The sequence below is a fragment of the Sinocyclocheilus anshuiensis genome, unplaced genomic scaffold, assembly GCF_001515605.1.
Source record: "Sinocyclocheilus anshuiensis isolate Anshui unplaced genomic scaffold, SAMN03320099.WGS_v1.1 scaffold284, whole genome shotgun sequence".
NCBI lineage: Eukaryota > Metazoa > Chordata > Actinopteri > Cypriniformes > Cyprinidae > Sinocyclocheilus > Sinocyclocheilus anshuiensis.
Window position 1 is genome coordinate 1,399,199 of NW_015554266.1, and position 20,870 is coordinate 1,420,068.

General features: G+C 40.6%; 1 protein-coding gene across 1 annotated transcript in view; it reads left to right on the plus strand.

Moving 5' to 3' along the window:
• itga6a (integrin, alpha 6a) overlaps positions 1–20,870 on the plus strand; it is a 28,408-nt gene that overhangs the window by 2,589 nt on the left and 4,949 nt on the right. The window contains exons 2-18 of the mRNA XM_016464188.1: positions 12,919–13,046; positions 13,251–13,330; positions 13,461–13,722; positions 14,836–14,967; positions 15,063–15,276; positions 15,373–15,566; positions 15,664–15,758; positions 16,249–16,376; positions 16,466–16,555; positions 16,670–16,731; positions 17,721–17,890; positions 18,785–18,928; positions 19,018–19,133; positions 19,423–19,582; positions 19,881–19,964; positions 20,038–20,117; positions 20,254–20,331. Of these exons, the coding sequence (XP_016319674.1) occupies positions 12,919–13,046; positions 13,251–13,330; positions 13,461–13,722; positions 14,836–14,967; positions 15,063–15,276; positions 15,373–15,566; positions 15,664–15,758; positions 16,249–16,376; positions 16,466–16,555; positions 16,670–16,731; positions 17,721–17,890; positions 18,785–18,928; positions 19,018–19,133; positions 19,423–19,582; positions 19,881–19,964; positions 20,038–20,117; positions 20,254–20,331 (2,217 nt within the window). The remainder of the gene's footprint in view (positions 1–12,918; positions 13,047–13,250; positions 13,331–13,460; positions 13,723–14,835; positions 14,968–15,062; positions 15,277–15,372; positions 15,567–15,663; positions 15,759–16,248; positions 16,377–16,465; positions 16,556–16,669; positions 16,732–17,720; positions 17,891–18,784; positions 18,929–19,017; positions 19,134–19,422; positions 19,583–19,880; positions 19,965–20,037; positions 20,118–20,253; positions 20,332–20,870) is intronic.

The window sequence follows — 20,870 nt, forward strand, 5'->3', positions numbered from 1 at the left end:
TTCAGACAGTCTCATTGCTTCGCTTATGACAATCCCAGTATTATTACGAGAACATTTTTTCAATTTTTATACTGAACACTGACATGTACAACATTCTCACAAGTGTGTGAACAGACCGCAGTGGGCTCTGGGTGTTGAAAGCCCATTTGTGCTGCATGACTGCATGTCCCTTAGTCAGTGCTGAAGCAGTTTTCACATAGATCTGCGTTAACAGTTACACTTCTTTAATAATAAGATGATTTTGGACAGAATGTGAGTTAGAAATATCCGGCTTTGCATAGTTGCTGTCCTGAGTGTGTTCCTGATTGTGTGAGTCAAAGCAGAAACAAGTGCTTAAATAAGTTTCCTTGTAGTAAGTATATCTTTGGAAGTCCTAGCAGATGCCATACAAGTAGATTTAGTGCCACACATAAGTCTTCCTTCCTGTCTTTCTTATAACTTCCTGTGGTGTGAAAACAACCACTGCTGTTGTTTCTACTTTTATAATCTATTAGAAGGAAGCCACACAATTCCCAAAAACAAAACAAACGAACAAAAAAAGAAACATGTCTCTGATACTGTGAGTATCCAGGGCGGTGGATGAACAGGTTGGCATTTGTTTACACTGGAACAGGACAAATCAGGGAAAAAGTACACCAGGCCATCTGTGCTCATGTAACTTGAGAGATAGATCGCTAGGGGCCCCTTTTCGTTCTTTTCTTTTCTTTTTTGTGTGAATGTGTTGGTCTCCTCAGGTGTGTGAAGATTTTTAGCCCTAGAGATTCTAGTGATTTTTATTTTTGTAACAGTGCACAACTGTTTCATGGTTTACACTGCTCTACGGATTGATAAAAAAGCTTTTGCTTTTTAGTTGTGCATGACTGCACCAAAATGAAAATTTTGGGCTGAAACCCAAACTGAAACTGAGTTTTGCATAATACAAGCACATCTGTAGCTTACTTAATGTAATTGATGGGATGCCAGTTCGTCTCCCACTGTAAGACAAATGCATGTATGCAGTCTGTTCAAGAATGGGAACATGTACTGTACATATACAATTAGGAAAATCAAATGTAGACTGAACTTGTAAACACGTTTCAGTTTTGGCTTATAATACACTTCAATGAGAAGTGATTACTCCACTTCAGAAGTGACTACACATCAGCTACGCAGCTGCATGTGTCTCATCAACAACAACCATGTGCAAAATAAGTGTGAAAGATCAGGCAAGATACTACAGCCGTTATATTGCATTAAGTTAATGGCAAAATGGATGATTGGATTTGGAAATGTAAACTGAGGTTTTCTGTGATTGTTTGTATAGGGCTGTTCATTGTAAGAACACTTACACTGAAACACTCACTGTAAAAAATGACCGTGAATTTAACGGTAAAAGACTAAAAATGCTACAGTAAAAAACCTGTTAAATGGTTTTTGTAGAAATAACTATGTTTCTTAGTTTTTTTTCTTATCAGTTTTGTATATTAGGGTTGTGTGTTACACCTAATGTTGTTAAATGAATGTTTATTGCATTATTTCAGTTTCATGTGTGTTACCATGATGGTGTTTAGTGTTTGTGTGAATGACACTGTGCACCTTCTATATATGTTATTATTTAAAAGCTGCTTGTGATGGGCTTTGGTTCATCATGTGACTTTCTCATCACCACCTGCATTTGGTGGTTATCAGTGTATTACAAAGGTACAAAACAGATTTCAGTACTTCAATAAGGTTGGTTTATTAACATTATATCAGTGAAGGAAATTACGGTATTTAACTGTACATTTAAGTTAAAACCAAAACGTTGCTACCGTATTTTTTACCGTCAATTTTACGGAATTTTTTTTACAGTGTATATATATTTCAGCGCATATATATTTAATTAAATCAAAGCCTTTGCAATGTTGTAACCACACTAAGCCATATCATGATTTCTTTCTTTTTTTTTCAATTTATTTCGCAGCCCTAATTCAACTAGTAAGTTGTTGCCTAGCCAATTAATTGAGTATAGTGACCCATCCCTACCTTAAACAATTACATCAAACCCCAAACATGAACACAAACACCCCAACATAATACAACACACATACGTAACATCTCCCAAGACAATCCAATTTAACCAGACACACGCATCACAACCCAGCGCAAAACCTAACACAAGAAGCCTGGCACAATCAAGCTTTGTCAGTGTAGCTCATCTCAGACAACTGCAGCGATTGCACTGCTGGATCATTTTGAACAAAGACTAATTTCTATATGAACTCTCTATGAGCAGTGTTTGGGACACACAGCAGCTGCTGCAGCTTTGGCACGGATGCTTTTGGACTGTGTAACAGAATTAGTGAAAGGTTATGGCTGTGGTATATTTTCTAATGGAAAGATGGAAAGGTCTGCATGACTAAAGTGATGAGCAGAGACAGCTGAGTCTGGGCATTTCTCCCCTTCAGTGATGAAGCAGCAATCTGAAACAGGTATTAGCTGACTCATCAGACAAGGGTGCGCGGGATGAATATATTTACAGTGAGACTGTAGAAATATGACAGCTGTTTTATAAATTGATTTTTTTTTCAATCAATTGAATCATTTTTTACACTAATGCCAAAACTGACTCATATCTTATGTATAATCTTTTGTATTTGCATCATGAAGTCAAAAAACAAAAAAGATCCTTTCATGTTTGAAGTATTTAAAGAAATTACTATCTTGGATTGAATGTCCAGCAAACGTAACTACCATTACTGTGATATATAATTGTTCATACAGCGCTTGCTATAAAAGACTTTGGTCAAACTCTCCATCCTTACACTGGAGTGTTAATTGTAAATCGCTAAGCAGTTTTAGTAGCAAAAAAGTTTTTCCTGCAGAGATGAAGCAACTGTACAGTACGTAAGTGACAGATTGCAGCCAGCTGTGGGTATAAAGAGTAAAAACACACACTGGCCACTGTCAGTTTACTCTTGTTAATTATAAGTGCTGCGGTTTGTCTATCTATGTGAACTCAAACACAAACACAGAAGTTGGGTCAAATGATAAAATAAAAAATGTAAATAAAAAAAAATAAGATAAGATAAAATAAAATAAATAAAAATAATAAAATAAAATAATAATTAAAAATAAGATAATAAAATAAAATAATAAATAATAATAAAGGAAAATAAAATAAAGGAAAAAGAAGAATGCTTATATTTTGTACATTACATTATTGCCTAGCTTAACAACTGCCTGAATTTAAAATGTAATTTGAATTGGAATTAGTATTTATGTTTTCTATACAAAATAAACCTGTTTAAATGATTGAGTAGATAATCATAGATATGCACTCTGCACATAGCTTTTGAGAAGTCATTGTTTGTAAGGGAATTTTGCTCAGTCAGACTATAAACCTGGTGACCCTGATTAAACAAACCCTCTTACTGTCAACAATGACATGCTTAGACTAATCAAAATCAAAATTTTCTCAGAACAATGAATTGCCTTTCAAGCCTGAAAATAAGACAGGGCAACATTCTGTGGCTTTTTAAGTTAAATGCTGTTTTCCCATCATTTCTCTAATGAGCTCTTTTGTCCTTTCTTATGTTGGTTGGAAACGGCGAGTGTCAGGTTCACTGGCCACATTCTCCACAACTTTAATGATTTGTCTCAGTCATTAGTCGCTCAGTCCAATAATCACCCAAGGCCAGTCTCCTCAACCCTTTCTGTGATTCTGAAGACTAAGAGGCAAATACCCAATGACAATGGCAAAACAATAAGATGCTGTTTTCATGAACTCCCTCAGTCAGCATAAACACAACAAAGGAACAATCCCCAGAACTATTTACCATGGTAACCATAGTTTCCTGTAAAGTTCCAGACTAACTACAGTTATTTATTGTTTTGTTTTTTACTCCTGTGAAACCATAATTGACTAGCACACTTTTGGAAGTTAAAATAACAAATGGGACAACCTGCATGGACTTCAAGGATGAACATGAGTGAAGGCCACAAGAGTGAACTCCACATCAAGTGTGCCACTTGTGCCATTTTGTTTTCAGTCATTTCTTTTTTACATGATGCATGATGGTAGGTAAAAGAAAAGAGAAAAAAAAATTCATTGTAGTAAAGGTTGTATGATGTTAAGTCTTTTCCTAAAGTCTCATGGGTGGTTGTGGGCATTCATAATAGAAATATATGGCAATGCCTATTATCCTGTGATTAATTAAACATTTAATTCATCTGTATGGTCGAGTGTCCCAGTATAGTAAGCCACTGGTGGTCTCCTGTGTTCCCACAGCCAGCCTACATGCTGATCTGAACAGACTCACCATGGAAAGTAGATTAAGGGGCACCGGGTGCACAGATGAAACCCCTCAACACCATAATGGCTGGCCTGTTTCCCATGTAGAGAGCATAGTGTTGAGCACTAAAACTCCAGCTCTGGCATGCCATTCCTAGTGTTGTCCATCAGATATGTGTTGAATTTCCCAACCATGATTGAGGGGTGCTGTGGTCCTGGAGCTTTCCAAATCTTACAGTCCACCTGCCCCATCTTCGTGGGAATGGACTCCAACTATTTGCTGTAATGTATTATCATAGTAAGAGTTGCAAGTAAGCTCTACAAGCGCCTACTAGAAAGCTAATAAAATTATTTGTCTGTTCAATATTTTATGTCCCTTTACTCAAAATAGTCTCCTTGGAAAGATGTGCCTCTACCTAATTTTTTTTTGCAAAACTCCAAAAACATACCCCATTAGGCTGTTGCTATCCTGGGTAAAAGTATTACACTGTACATACAGTTCACTTGGGTTTCCAGCCGAAATGACCATGTGTCAGTAAAATGGCAAAAACTTTTATTCCTTTTCACACAAATTATGATTTCATTGATTAATAAAGACTAATTTCTAGCACGGTTTCTTGCACAGTACTGTGTTATGACCTCAAAACACTTTTTAGTGCAAGGTTCGTAAACTAATGCATTTTGAGATCAAATAACCAGCTCAATATATATGGCTTTTCTGATGTAGTAAACTTGCTCTGTAGCTCACCTGGTACAGCAGTGTACTTGCGATGAAGAAGTCCTGTGTAAAAGTCCTGTGACACACAAGTAAGGGATAATCAACAGCTAGCCATGCATTAAAGGATTTTAAATGCACGATGTGGAGGCATATAACTGCCTGACGCCAAGCGGAGAGAGAGAGAGAGCGAGAGAAAACAGTTGTTTGTACCTGCGTGAACCGCGTCTCTCTGTACAAACAATTACTTCAAAAACAGTGATTTTACGACCTAGTTGCTGGGGAATATAATGCAGCGATCTAGTATCTAGGCCATTTTATTAATGAAAATCACGGGCAAGCATTGACAACAAGTTTGTGTGTGTGTGCAGCACAATCAGCGATCTCTGACCTCTCTCTCTCTCTCTCTGTGTGTGTGTGTGTGTGTGTGTGTGTGTGTGTGTGCGCGCGCACGCGTGAGTGATGCGTGTTGGTTAGTGTGCATCAATTAAAGCAGCGCATTAATATAGAACGGTGATTTAACTGACTTGGAATTACCTGTGCATTAAACGGTTTTACTGCATACCTGCCAGCCAATGAGAATCCAGTATTTAAACATGGAATAAGTCAAGATAAAAGAGCTCATAGATTTGTGGAAGAAAGCTAAAATGGCATGGTTGCTTTGAATGTGTGTTTATTTTACATTTACTCAACACTATCAGTCAGGTTTAGGGTAGGTGGTATGTTATTTGCAAGAGAGCATTAGCATCACTCAGTGGACATTTAATTTCCGAACTACCACCATAGGAACAGCAACCACTGTAATAAAATGCTGTTCACTGGAGATTTCATTTTGAATGTGTCACAAAACATACAACTGTCAGCGAATCACCACAATCACCAGCCACAACTTACACCAGATCATGCTCACCTGAGTTCTGAATAACTTTCTAATTTGTGTTGGGTTTTAATGGTGTTTGTCCAATGGGTGACGTACTTGTCTTTCTCTGTGTTGATGATTTGTGTGGGCCGAATGGTTGAAAGTGAGTGTGAGTCCTGAGGCTGGCTGATCTCTGTCGGCGTGAGCTCAGTCAGTCTCAGCACCACTCTCACGCCAGCACCAACTCCTCAAACTGCCTCTGTCAGTCCCATGTCCATGCCTCCTTCCTATGCGGGTGACGCAGCTGGGTGTGGCGGCTTTCTCCTTCAAGCAGCGCTATTTATGGAAATGCAGCCACAGAAATTCTCGACCGAGCGCACTAAGGTAGCCTTTTTGATTTCTCTCCTTTCTAGCAGAGCATTAATGTGGGCGAAAGCAATATGGAACACCAAAAGCCTCATAATTAATTCCTATGAAGCGTTTACTAACCATTTCAAGGAAGTGTTTGGCTATGCTACAGGCGTGCTCTCGGTGTCAGACCAACTACTGCGGCTGCGCCAGGGCTGGAAAGATGGAGCAAGGCAGCTCTTCTCAGTGCTTATCGACAGAGATTGGATCCCCGAATCCGCGCTCAGATGGCAATTTATGATGACAATGTTGGATTGGAGAACTTCATGTTAAGGGCCAATCGCATCGCCCAGCGCTTGTCAGCCTGCCACACTCCTGAAGCCGCCCACCAGTCTGCAGCACCCGCCGTCAGTTCCCAGTACCAGAGCCTATGCAGGTGGACTCCACACGGCTCACTCCCACTGAACGTGCTCGCCGCCTCGCGGCTGGACTTTGCCTTTAGGGCATGGGCGGGTTAAATTCAGAGCTCCACCGCTGAGGCTCAAGATCGGCAACCTGCATGAAGAGGAAATCACCTTTCTGGTACTGGAGGGACCCACGGTGGATATCATCCTGGGATGCCCCTGGCTCATTCTCCATTCTCTAGAAATCAGATGGGACTCATGTGAGGTAACTCGCTGGAGCGAGTTTTGCCATCAGCACTGCATCTTGGCCCATCCTAAGCCTTCCCAAACTCCTCGCACAGCTCAGATAGCTTCCACTCACATCAAAAATCCCGAGCTGTTGGAAACACCCACCATCCCATCTGATTATGTGGCGTTCCAGAATGTTTTCAGTAAGCACGCTGCCACTCACCTACCACCTCATCGGCCATTAGACTGCGCTATCGACTTGCTGCCTGGAGCTAAACTCCCCAAGGGTCGAGTGTATTCCCTGTCCATCCCGGAGCGCAAGGCTATGGAGGAATACATCCAGGAGGCTCTTTCCCAGGGTTTCATTCGTCTTTCCACAGCCGCTTCCAGTTTCTTCTTCGTGGGCAAAAAGGACGGGGGCTTGAGGCCATGTATTGATTACCGTGGGCTAAACTCCCAGACTGTGAAGCATCCTTATCCACTTCCCCTGGTCCCAGCAGCTCTCGAGGAACTCCGTGGGGCACGCATCTTCTCCAAGCTGGACCTGCGAAGTGCCTACAACCTCGTTCGAATTCGGGAAGACAATGAATGGAAGATGGCCTTCATTACCCCATCTGGCCACTACGAATACCTCGTTATGGCCTTTCCAATGCTCCGTCCATCTTCCAGGGATTCATGTTCCGGGAGTTCCTCAATGAATTTGTAATCGTCTACATCGATGATATACTCATCTACTCCTGGAACCCGGCCGACCATTGCCGTCACGTGAAGCAGGTCCTCCGGAAGCTTCGCCAACACCACCTCTACCTGAAGCTGGAGAAGTGCGAGTTCCACCGCCCCACAGTGTAGATCCTCGGGTACGTCATTGGCCAAGAAGGAATTCAGATGGACCAGGGGAATGTAAAGGCCATTAAGGAGTGGACCTGTCCCCAGTCGGTGAAGGAGCTCCAGAGCTTCCTAAGATTCGTAAACTTCTATCGTCGCTTCATTAAGGATTTTAGTCTGCACTCAGCCCCATTAACCTCTTTGCTCCGAGGTGAGCACAAGTCCCTGTCCTGGAATTCCAACGCCCAAGAAGCCTTTGAACAGCATAAGACCGCCTTCAGCACAGCCCCTATCCTTCGTCATCCCGATCCTCAGGTCCCGTTTGTGGTGGAGGTGGACGCATCCTCCACCGGAGTTGGGGCCGTGTTGTCACAACTGTATGGTGAGACTCCACGCCTCCAGCCTTGCGCATACTATTCCAAGAAACTGACCCTAGCGGAGCAAAACTATGATACTGGTAACAGAGAGCTACTCGCTATCAAGCTGGCCCTGGAAGAGTGGCGGCACTGGCTGGAGGGAGCTAATAATCCCTTTACCTTTGTTACTGACCACAAGAACCTTCAATATCTCCGAGATGCAAAAAGACTCAATCCTCACCAAGCCCGCTGGGTGCTGTTCTTCAGTAGGTTTCACTTCACCATCACTTACCGGCCTGGCAATCGCAACTGTAAGGCGGACGCATTGTCACGTATGCATTCATCAGATTCACCCTCAGAACCTGAGCCAATTCTCCCTCCAGCCCTGATTGTAAGCCCCATTGTGTGGAACATCGACAAGGACATCCAAGCCGCCACTCTCACCGAACCGGCTCCGCTGGGAGGCCCAAAAGGGAAGAAGTATGTTCCCACATCTCTATGACTACCCCTTCTGGGCTCAGTTCACAATGTACCAGGCTCTGGACATCCAGGCAGCCAACGGACCCTCTCGCTCCTCCAAGCTTGGTACTGGTGGCCCAGTATGTCCCGTGATGTCATCAGATACGTCCGAGGGTGCTCAGTCTGTGCCATGTCTAAATCTCCTCGTCACCTCCCCGTAGGCAAGCTCATGCCACTACCCATACCTCAGCGGCCGTGGTCTCACATGGGAATTGACTTCGTAACTGACTTACCCAACTCTGAAGGCAACACTTGCATCCTAGTGGCAGTAGATCACTTTTCGAAAGCCTGCAGACTGATTCCCCTCAAGGGATTACCCACGACGCTAGAAACTGCCGAATCTCTATTCACACATGTCTTCAGGAATTACAGAGTCCCAGAGGATATCGTCTCGGACCGGGGGCCGCAATTAATTTCCCACGTTTGGAAAGCGTTCTTTCGACTGCTAGGGGTCACAGTGAGCTTGTCCTCCGGTTATCATCCCCAGACTTACGGCCAGACTGAGCGCAAGATCCAGGAACTCGGGCGTTATGTATGCACAAAACTCCCTCTGACGAAACTCCACTGGACTCACGCCTTTCCAGTGCATACTGGTTTCGAGCGAGCGAGAGAGTGTGGTACTCAGCTCATGTCCACCTTCAACATGCAGTGCGGAGGCACAAAACCTTTGCTGACGCCCGGCGTTCCTCGTCTCCGACTTACCAGCCTGGAGAGAAGGTATGGCTGTAAACTCGGGATCTGCCGTGCAAGAAGCTGAGTCCCCGTTACATCGGTCCGTTCCCGATACAGAGGCAGATTAATGAGGTCACCTACCAGCTCCAACTTCTCTCCTTCTGCATAAGAACCCACGGTACCAGATGAACCTCCTCCTCCAGAGATCCTAAAACAGCCATCCATCTATCAGGTCATGGATATTCTGGATTCGCGGCGGCGGAGCTGGAGTACCTGGTAGATTGGGAAGGGTATGGACCAGAGGAAAGATCCTGGCTGGTCCGGGACGATGTCCTTGACCCCATACTGCTAGAAGAGTTCCATCGGACCCATCCGAATTGTCCCACACCCAGAGGCCGTGGTCGTCGCTGCTTGAGGGCGTCAGGAGTCACCCCTGGAGGAGGGGGTAATGTCAGCGAATCACCACAATCACCAGCCACAACTTACACCAGACAACGCTCACCTGAGTTCTGATTCCCCGCACCTGTCGTCTGCAATCAAGTCACCATTCAACAGCACGCTCCTTCCAGTCACTCACCGTCCGGTCTACCGTTCACTACACTGAACTTAACCAGACTCTATGAATGTCTACGTGGTTCTTCTTTTTTGTGCATAGCTGTGATAGTTTCATGGACATTCATGAGGACGTTTTTCAGTTATTTTTCTCTAATATAGTGAAGTCAGATACACACACACACACACACACACACACACACACATGCTCACTCACATACAGAACCCTGCCTGGAAAAAAAAATTGATGCCAACATTTTTTTATTTTATTTCTTCATTAGTCTTACAGTATGTTCCCTGTGTTGACTGTAAGTCTGACAGAGCCAAGTTTTTCATTTTTTTATTTACTAAAGTGCCCAGAACAGTTGATTCATAAGCGTTGTCAAATAAGACGAATGTTCTGGAAACGTTTCATCAGAATAACAGTTGCTAAGCCAGTTGTTCTGAACCGCTGTGTGTGAAGCTAAGCAAACTGCCGCTGTGTGCCTCAATGTCATGCTGACTCACTGTAAATCTGTCTAGTAAATAATTAAAAAAGACTATTCATTGAAAAAATCAAACCACTATAGTTGTGGTAGTAGGCAGTGAAAGTATTGTCCTTCTCTCAGGAAAGGTGTGTCTGGAATGAATTGTGGAAAAAGGGATTGGTTACCCATTAGATTACTATATGGTCATAATAAGTCTGAGGTTTATTTATGTAGTGTGATACATTGCAGATATTTGGGTGAGTCAGTTATTGATTTCATATGTATTCAGTTTTTTTTCTCTCTTCAGACTTTACAAACACTATTTATGCTTTGATAAACAGTCATTAAAAGTGCAACATCACTTGCATGACTCATGAGATCTCAGAAACACTTCATTTTATCAGCATCTCATATTTTTTTTTTTTCAACGTTGATTCAGAAAAGACACATTATTGGGGTTTCTCCCCAAATCTACTCCTATGTGTGTCTTTTGTTCTGGTGTGATGGCAGCAGTGTGTGTATGTAAATAATTGAGTTGGTGCAGCTGGCTGATGGGTGTTGGAAACAGGAAGACACCCGCTGATGAAATAATCTGTCAGATCCTCTTCATCAGAAAGCCCCAGTCTCATTTATGAAAGACTGATAATTACGTCATAATTAATGTAAAAGGTTTTTCCTGTGTTTAGTCTTGCTACCAATCTATGACTCTGTTCCAAAATCGTCTATGGTAGCAAATAGTGCTCCTCATGTGAACCTCGAGAAACTGGTTACGCTTTATTTTACAGTATGTGAACTTACATGTACTTACCTAAGGAAGTACTGGGTAATATAAGATTCCTACATAGGTTAAGGTTAGGTTTAGGGGTAGGTTCAGCATTAGTACCTAGTTATCGGTTATTGTAATCACTATAATAAATACATAGTATGTACATGTGGAACAGGACTGTAAAATAAAGCGCGGTTACACTTTATTTTAAGGTGTCCTTGTTACAGTGTAATTATACAAGTAGTGAGTAATATTAATTAACTACATGTACTTACTATATGGTTAGGGTTAGGATTTGGGTTTGACTTAGGGTTACTTGCATGTAATTATGCATAATTCATTGTTATTATAATAGTAAGTACATGTAGCATGTGTAACAAACACACCTTAAAATAAAACGTTACCTAAAGCGCTAATGAGAAACTCAACTAAAGGAGGTGGTCATACAGTTTTTGTTGCATTTACTTAAATTCATACGTATGCAAATGCTGGAGACGGGAAGCACAAGCTCATGTGAATTTTACTGCGTTCCAAAGTTAAAGTTTATTGAACTCTGAGTCTGACCTGCAAAATCATATCACATGAAGACGTCTGACCAACAGAGGTTTGACGCCGTACGACTTCTTAGCTGAATTAAAAGAATGCAAACTTTAAATCTGCAGAATTGCAGCTTTGCATTAAGGCCATTAGCAGTATCCATAGAAATGTTGTGTACTCAAAGTCTAGTGTGACCGTGGCTTAATGCTCACAGATGATTCCAGTTAAGGCTGTTACAGCATCAGATTTTCACTACATAATCATCATGGCCAATAGAATTAATGATAATGATATTTTAGAAATTTTGATAATAATAATAATAATTCATAATAAACAGTCAAATTCATATTGATTTTTTTTTTGCCAATGAATTAAAAAAAAAGTGCATTGAGGTAACTATATCTGTACAAAAATACATTTCTGTTGACTGGCACTTCCTGCACACTGCAGTCTAACACCCTTTCTTTTTTTATAGAATCGGAAAAAAACACACTGGTGAACAAACTTTTTTTCCGGTGCGGTTAGAGTGCCAGGTTTTCATCTATTGTCTCCTCTAAGATGATATTGCACTGCAGTAGTATCTACACACTGCTTTTCCCTCTTTTTTCTGTTTTATGAAGATTGGTAACTAGCGTTTAGGCGCAATACTGCAATGCTGGAGGCTCAACCAGATAATAACTGGCACTGGATTATTTATGATTTTAGAATATGGGTAGTATCAACATGATATCAGTACACTCTAAAAAATGCTGGCTTAAATATAACCCAGCGCTGGGTTAAAAAGGGACAAACCCAGCAATTGGGTTGTTTTGACCCAGCGGTTGGGTTGTTTTGAACCCAATCGCTGGGTCAAAACAACCCAATAGCTGGAATACTTTCCGTACCCACTGTATATATATATATATATGTATATCACAGTTATCCCCTTATGAAAATTAACCATGGTTTTGCTACACTAACCATATTTTAAACATGGTATTTGTAGTTAAACTGTGATTATACAAATGGTGATCAATATGCCAAAAAAATAAAAATAAAACATGGTTGCTACACTTTTACTATAATAAAACCATGGTTAATTTTCATAAGGGATCATCAATACTGGTATGTTGTGACACCCCTAATTCAATGTATTTGCATATACATTTACATATATTCGCATGTCATTGCCGCAATATTCTAGTAAGTACAAAAATTACATAGCATCAATTTTAATGAACTTTAACATACATTTTTATGTGTGCTTTTATGTGTTGTCATTATGTTTTACTGACCTTGTCATAGTGAATTCTGGGATTGCCTTTTTCCACACATGCAGGATACATGCAGTGCTGGGTCAAATTTGACAATTTTTTTTGAAGTTGCTGAAAAAAATTAAATGATTCATTTCTTTTATTTTCATTTATTTCTTTGCACAGATTGTTGATTGGTGCTCCCAGAGCCAGGGCTTTATCCAATCAGGGAGCAAACATCACAGGTGGGCTGTACAGCTGTGACATCACCACTCATCCCGATGACTGCACTCGAGTGGACTTTGACAATGATGGTGCGTAGACAAACAAAAGTTATTTGTACCAGAGATGTAACAATATCATTTGAGATGTAAAGTCAGGCATGTACAGTAGATGTCTACTGACTGCTCTTTTGTTGTTTTATTGGTTTCAATGCTCATTGAGTCAGCAGTACCAGGATTCTCTGATAGATCTTGAATTAATCATGACTTGGTTTCTGTTCATGGTGATTCTCACAGTTGATGCTCGTGTGGAGAATAAGGAGAACCAGTGGATGGGTGTAACTGTTCAGAGTCAAGGACCTGGAGGCAAGATTGTGGTACGTCAAGAGCATTGCTACCAATTACCTGACATCCAGTTACAGTGTCATTACTTTTATTATTTATCACACAATATCTGACACCATACAGTATCAGCACACAACTCTAGCTTCTTTCTTTCTGTCTCAGACATGTGCCCATCGCTACCAGCGTCTGTTGTTCCCCAATACACCCCAAGAGGCGCGTGACATCACGGGACGCTGCTACATGCTCAGTCAGGACCTCAGCATTGACAGCCAATCAGACGAGGATGGGGGGAACTGGAAATTCTGCGATGGTCGCACCAGGGGTCATGAAAGATTCGGGGCCTGTCAGCAGGGCTTGGCCGCCACCTTCACTAAAGACTACCATTATGTCATCTTTGGAGCACCAGGCGCGTACAACTGGAAAGGTAGAAAAGACATTCGATGCAAAAGATAAAATGCTGTATGCTATGCATGAACACACACACACACACACACACACAGATGCACTGGATAAGATTCTGTAAGGTATTGAAGACCATAAATAATGTCACATGGCCAGATTTTGACTGTTGCCATGAAGTCTGGTTCATTCCGAAACAGAAAATGTGTGTCAGCTTTATAATCACAATTTCTGTCCATCATAAAGTTAAAAGGTACAGGTTATTTAACAGAAAACGTATAAAAAGAAGCAGAATCTGCATCAGATGGACTGTGTGTGGTCTGGGTGTGTTATCTGAGGCTGAGACCAGAGCAGAAGTGACTCACAGGTCACTGTTTTGACCTTTGGCAAGGTCTTACCTCACAGACACCTCATACTGCTATAATTGATTTATTATGATGGACTGATCCATTAAAATAGCCAGTGTTTTTACTTACATGTTTTATATGATTGGGGACCCCCCCCGGTGAGGAGGAGCACTGCAACAGCTCTCATTCATGGTTTTATTAATTCACACAATTGTGAAAAAAATGACTTATTACAAAAATAATATACTTAAGTGCAAATTGGATGTAATGTTTTCAGACACGTAATTGTGTGTTAATTGCAATTAAATTAAAATGTATCCTAGTTTATTTATATTAAATTTAGAGTGTTTTTTCTTGACACACCTAAGCAGTTAATGCAATTTCATAATTACTTCTATTGTCTTTGAAATATGGTTAAATTATGTAATATTGCGGAATATTCTGACAAGCATGTATGGTAAACTAAAATATACTTTACTGTCATTTCCATTAAAACTTGTATGTCATGTATTAAAATAATTTAGTACACTAATAATAGATATTAATGTCTTTAAAATCAAATACTTTACATGTGCTTTAGTATGTTAGTCAACACATCAAACCAAGTGTACTTCTTTAAAGCACAACAAAAGATTATTAAAAATAATGATTTAAAATTAACCACACTTCTTTTTCACATGGGTTTGCACAAATAAAATACACATTTCTAATAACCATTATTCAATCATTTGTTTTCCTGTATCACAAAAATCTTGTTGTTTAGCACTTACCCCATCACATCCATTCTCTAGGTATAGTGCGTGTTGAACAGAAGAACAACACTCTGCTGGAAATGGGCTTGTTTGATGATGGTCCTTATGAGGTCGGGGATGAGAACCGGCTGGATCCAAATCTAGTGCCAGTACCAGCCAACAGTTACTTAGGTGAGTGTGAGAACCATGCACAGTACACCTGTGTTTGTGTGTGCTGTGGTCAGTAATTGTATTTTGAAGTGACACTGAATCTCGCATATGTACAGGATTCTCTCTAGATTCCGGCCACAGTATCACGAAGAAAGGCAAACTCATCATAGTGTCAGGAGCGCCGAGAGCCAATCACAGCGGTGCAGTGGTGTTTCTGCGAAAGGAAGGCGAAGTGTCCACCACGCTCACACCTGAACACGTTCTGGAAGGACCAGGACTTGCATCCTCCTTTGGATATGATGTTGCTGTGGTGGACCTGAATGGAGATGGGTAGGCGACACAAGATCTGTTGAAAATAAAGTAACTCCTGAAAATGAGTGAGTGGATTGTGAATGGGCAGCTGAACTGTGTTGATTGTCCCTCCAGCTGGCAGGACGTTGTGGTTGGTGCACCGCAGTTCTTTCAGAGAGATGAGGAAGTGGGTGGAGCCGTGTACGTTTACATCAATAAGGCTGGAAGGTGGAAGGACGTCGCTCCTACTCGCCTGAATGGAACGAAAGACTCCATGTTCGGACTGGCTGTGGAGAACATTGGAGACATTAATCTGGATTCTTTTGAAGGTTAAATGCAGGAGTTGATTTTTTAGCTTTGGATGCAAAATAATGAATTCTTTTGGTTTGTTCAGGTTATTTCATATTCTTCCCGCTTGTATCTCAGATATTGCAGTAGGTGCTCCTTACGCAGACTCAGGGTCTGGTAGCGTGTACATCTACCACGGATCTGCTGACGGCATCAATACCACACCAGCTCAGGTTAGACTCTCTCCACTGTCTGTCTCTCTGTTTGCTCTTCTGTCTGCAGCTTTAATGGAACATATCAGTGAGAAATTACTTGGATCAAATATTGGTGGAACTGAAAGGAATAAATGGCACTAGGAGACTCATTTTCCAGTGTTATCCTCTTTAAAAAGGTTTTCCATTTTCAGCATAAAACATTGGCGAAAAAATAGATACTTACTTGATTTTATACATTAGATATTTCATTGTATATCTAAAACTAATTTGGTTATGGTTCTACTTTGTTTTTGTCTGATGTAACTCTGTTGTGAACTTATACAAGATAAGAGTTTTTATATATGGTGTCTATATATATATATATATATATATATGTGTGTGTACATACAGTATGTATATATATATATATGGTTTTTATATATTTTTTTGTGGTAGTCTTTGCCGTTAAACAACTAATACATCCTTACCTTTGTCTACAAACACTAAGACATCTGACCTGATCTTGCAGATACTCGAGGGTAAACAGCACAACATTAAGATGTTTGGCTATTCTCTGGCTGGAAACATGGACCTGGATCAGAACTCGTACCCTGATCTCGCCGTGGGCTCGCTCTCTGACACAGTTTTCATATACAGGTACTGATAGCTCACTTCTCATGTCAAAGTCATTACCTAAAGATGTTTTGAGATGCTATAGCGTTATATAACATCCCTCTCGTGTGCAGGTCCAAAACAGTTATTAGCATCAAGAAAGACATCAAGGTGACACCGAAGGAAATTGACTTGATGAAGAAAACATGTGGCAACAGCGTTTGGTGAGATCCTGACAAATCAAGAGCTCAGAAAGCATCTCTCATAAATGTGCTAGACATTTGGAACTCTGTGCTGTGGGAAATATTAATGTGTGTTTAATCTCGCATCCTTCATAGCTTGACCGTGGAAGCGTGTTTCTCATATAAAGCAAAGCCCTCCACCTACAACCCCAAACTCAGTAAGACTGTTTATGCTCTTATATTGACAAACAATCATTATCTATTATAATTTTGTATTATTTAGTCTAAAGGGCTGTTCCCACCGAGGATGATAACAATAACTGTAAAACACTGACAGCCAATCAGAATCCACCCGATTGTAAAGAGCTTGAGGGTTTTAAGCAGCAGACGACATAATGGCAGCATATGCTCATAATAAACAGAAGGCTATCATCCGTTAGTGTAAATGCTAATATAGTTATCATTATTGTTGTTATCTTTATACTTAATGTTCTTAATGTGAAAAGTGCTTAAAGGTCCCATGGCATGAAAATGTCACTTTATGAGGTTTTTTAACATTAATATGAGTTCCCCTAGCCTGCCTATGGTCCCCCAGTGGCTAGAAATGGCGATAGGTGTAAACCGAGCCCTGGGTATCCTGCTTTGCCTTTGAGAAAATGAAAGCTCAGATGGCCCAATCTGGAATCTTCCCTTTATGTCGTCATACGGGGAAAGGTTACCTCCCCTTTCTCTGCTTTGCCCGCCCAGAGAATTTGGCCCGCCCATGAGAAAATGAGCTACTACCGTGCGAGGCGAGCGCAATATTTTTTTTTCCTCGAGAGACATCATGGCTTGCAAATGAGCGAAGCATGGCAGTTGCCCCGCCTCTCTCCTCCTCATTAGCATTTAAAGCTACAGACACAGAAATGGCACGTCCTAAGGAAAGCTCATTGTGGGAGTGGCTCGTAGTGGCTGAAATTCTGCACCAAGGCTGAATTTCGGGAAAGAGACTTCAGATACAGTACTAGGGACCACTTAGGCCTATATAAAAGCATCCAAAAAGCAGCATGTCATGGGACCTTTAAGATTTAGTCCAGATGTATTCTGTTCATTAATGCTGACAGATAAGATGCTAGATGCTATGTTTACTGAAATAAAAATGTATTGAGGTCTGAAGCTCACACATTCTACATGTTTTTGTTTATTTTTTATTTCTTTATTTTGCCAGCCATTTCCTGTACACTTGAGGCAGAGTGGTACCGCAGGAAGCTGGGTCTTCCATCTAGGGTTGTGTTTCTGGAGAAGAGTGCGATGGATCAGGACTTCCAGTCGACCGGCTCTCTGGAGCTACGAGGACAGAACAAGAAAGCCTGTTACAAGACCAAACTCAGACTACAAGTAAATAAAGCTTTAAAGTTGTGATGAAACGGAATTAGCGAAAGATATTTTGCTGCACATCCGAGTTTAATTGATTATCAAAAAAAAACAAAAAAAAAAACATGGAGGGCGGGGACTTGGTTCTGTGCATCTGTTGTTGATTGGCTTGTGAGATGTGGGTGTGGCACTCAAATATGGAGGCAGATGAAAGTGAGCTCGCAGGGGTGAGGTTTAAGTGGATTAAATGATTGGAGAAGTCCTGCATATGTCACCAGAGAAAAGTCTGTCATTTCTGCCAGAAGATTGAGCTATAACATTTTGATTAAACATTATGATGTCCAAAACATATGCATGGTTCACAATAAGATCTATAGCATGCATTTAAGAAATATATAGCTATTGGAGATTGCTATTGGTGAGGAACAGACCAACATGAAAATCTTCCCCTCCAGTGAACTGTTAACTTTGTCACTTTAAGAGTTTTAACTTTATCCGTTTTTGTTTACAAGAATCATACATCTACAGTTGTATTATACAGTGCATTGGCGAGATTTGGTAACACTTTCTTTTAAGGTGTCCTTGTTACACATGTTACACGTACTTACTGTTATAATAACAATTACTTATGCATAATTACATGCAAGTAACCCTAAGCCAAACCCTAACCATATAGTAAGTACATGTAGTTAATTAATATTACTCAGTACTTATATACATAATTACACTGTAACAAGGGCACCTTAAAATAAAGTCTAACCCGAGATATTTATTTCTGGGTGCACAATTCCTATAATTCACATTTTGGAATTAGGAACTTTGGAATTATTATGACATTCCAACAGCCTCTGTTTAAGCTTTCGTTATTGATTTCAATACACGTTGACTGAGTGGGATCTGCTATGTGCTGGTTTTCAGGAAGGCATCAGGGATAAGCTCAGAGCGATTCCTATCGAGGTGTCTGTGGCCATTCAGAGCGCTAAGAGAGGCAAACGGCAGAGCTCTCTACCACAACTAACACCAATACTAGACTCCACTGTGCCCAACAAGACCATCACCGAGGTATAGCCACAATTTACTGCACGCTATTTAGGAAAACGTATTAAAAGTACCATTAAAAAAGGTTTGATTTGCCATCTTTCCTGGCTTAGGTGAACTTCCTGAAGGAGGGTTGTGGCACAGACAACATCTGTCAGAGTAACCTACACCTGCAGTACAGGTTCTGCTACAGGGAGTCCAAACAAGATGTGTTTCCTCCTTTACCACTGTGTGTATCAGAAAAACATCACACACTACTACTCACCAGTTCACAGACGCTCATTTAGCTCTGTTTACACCTGCTATTAACAGCTAATATATCAGCTGATCGCAAGTGAAAAATGATGCATTAATAACATAAATAGTGATCTTATATATATTACTACTACTAAACATGCTATTAAACATTTGTTATAAACAAAAATCTGTATATACCCTGATAGTCTAGATTGCATATACTTTACAATCAATATACAAGGTTTCTTAGTTGGTACTAAATTTTCAAATGGATCTCTCAGGGAGAAAGGGGTGCCGGTGATTTCTCTGAGTGATCAGAAGGACATTGCTCTGGAGGTCACAGTCAGGAACAGGAATGGAGATGATGCTCATGAAGCCAAATTGGTTGGGCAGTTTGATGAATCCCTCTCGTACTCTGGATTCAGATCTCTGAGAACTACTGTAAGTGGGTCACAAATCTATGTCTAAATTCCATCACTTTTCAGAAGGATTCCATTCATTATTTCACCATTAAACAAAAATATTGTTACCCTATTTCTATAAACTCTTTATCTTGTTGTTTTTAGAGTCATTTGGTTTTGTAAGGGATTCAGTAGACTAAATGGCTCAATTTCCCATTATGATGATCTCTTTTTTTCCTCACAGTCCTCACAATAGGAGACTAGCAAACCGTAAAGCCTTAAATACAACTATATTGTATGCCATGATGTTGTGTAACCAAACCCATGTCATCCTGCAGGATAAACATGTGATCTGTGCTGCCAATCAGAATGGCTCCCTGGCAGACTGCGAGCTTGGAAATCCTTTTAAAAGAGATTCAGAGGTCAGTACTACTTCAAAGATGCAATATTACTCTAATTTATAAATTGTCATTTTAATACAAATGTTTTTTGTAGGTAACATTCTATATCATATTGAGCACTGGCAAGATATCGCTTGACACCAAAGAGGTCGAGATCGACCTTCAGCTGGAAACGTATGTCTGAAATTTCAGAATCACTATTGATTTAAACATGTATACGAACTAATATATGATACATAAACTAAAATGCTACCACAAGCCTCTTTTAATTGTATGATGAATGTATACTGCCATTTCTGTTCTGATACAGGACGAGTTCACAGGAAGGTCTGGGCAAAGTGAAGGCCAAAGCCAAAGTGGTGATTGAACTACTTCTTTCTGTACAAGGGTACGTATCATCACTGTATTTAAGCAAACGTGCTCTCCATTGAAAATCATTGCTGTCTAGGAGAGACAACTGAGATATTAAGGAGACATTTTCTGACTTTCATTACATATTACAGTAATATTACATAAGATACACTATTATAATCAGTTATTGTGCAGTACATTCAGCGTTAGGGTGGCATCTTACGTTTAAGTGTCAGAGCCTCTAAAGCAGGGTTTACCATGAAGCTGTAGAAATACTGAAATAAATATACTGCTGTCGCCTCTGTACTCTTGAGTAAAGCACTTAAAGGGTTAGTTCACCCAAAAATGAAAATTCTGTCATTAATTACTCACCTTCAAGTCGTTTCAAACCCGTAAGACCTTCGTTCATCTTTGGAACACAAATTAAGATATTTTTGATGGAATCTGAGAGCTGTCTGATCCTGCATAGACAGCAACGCAACTGAAATGTTCCCAAGTCCAGAGACATCAGGGGTTCAACTGTAATTTTACGAAGCTACGAGAATAATTTTTGTGCTCAAAAGAAAAAAAAAAGAC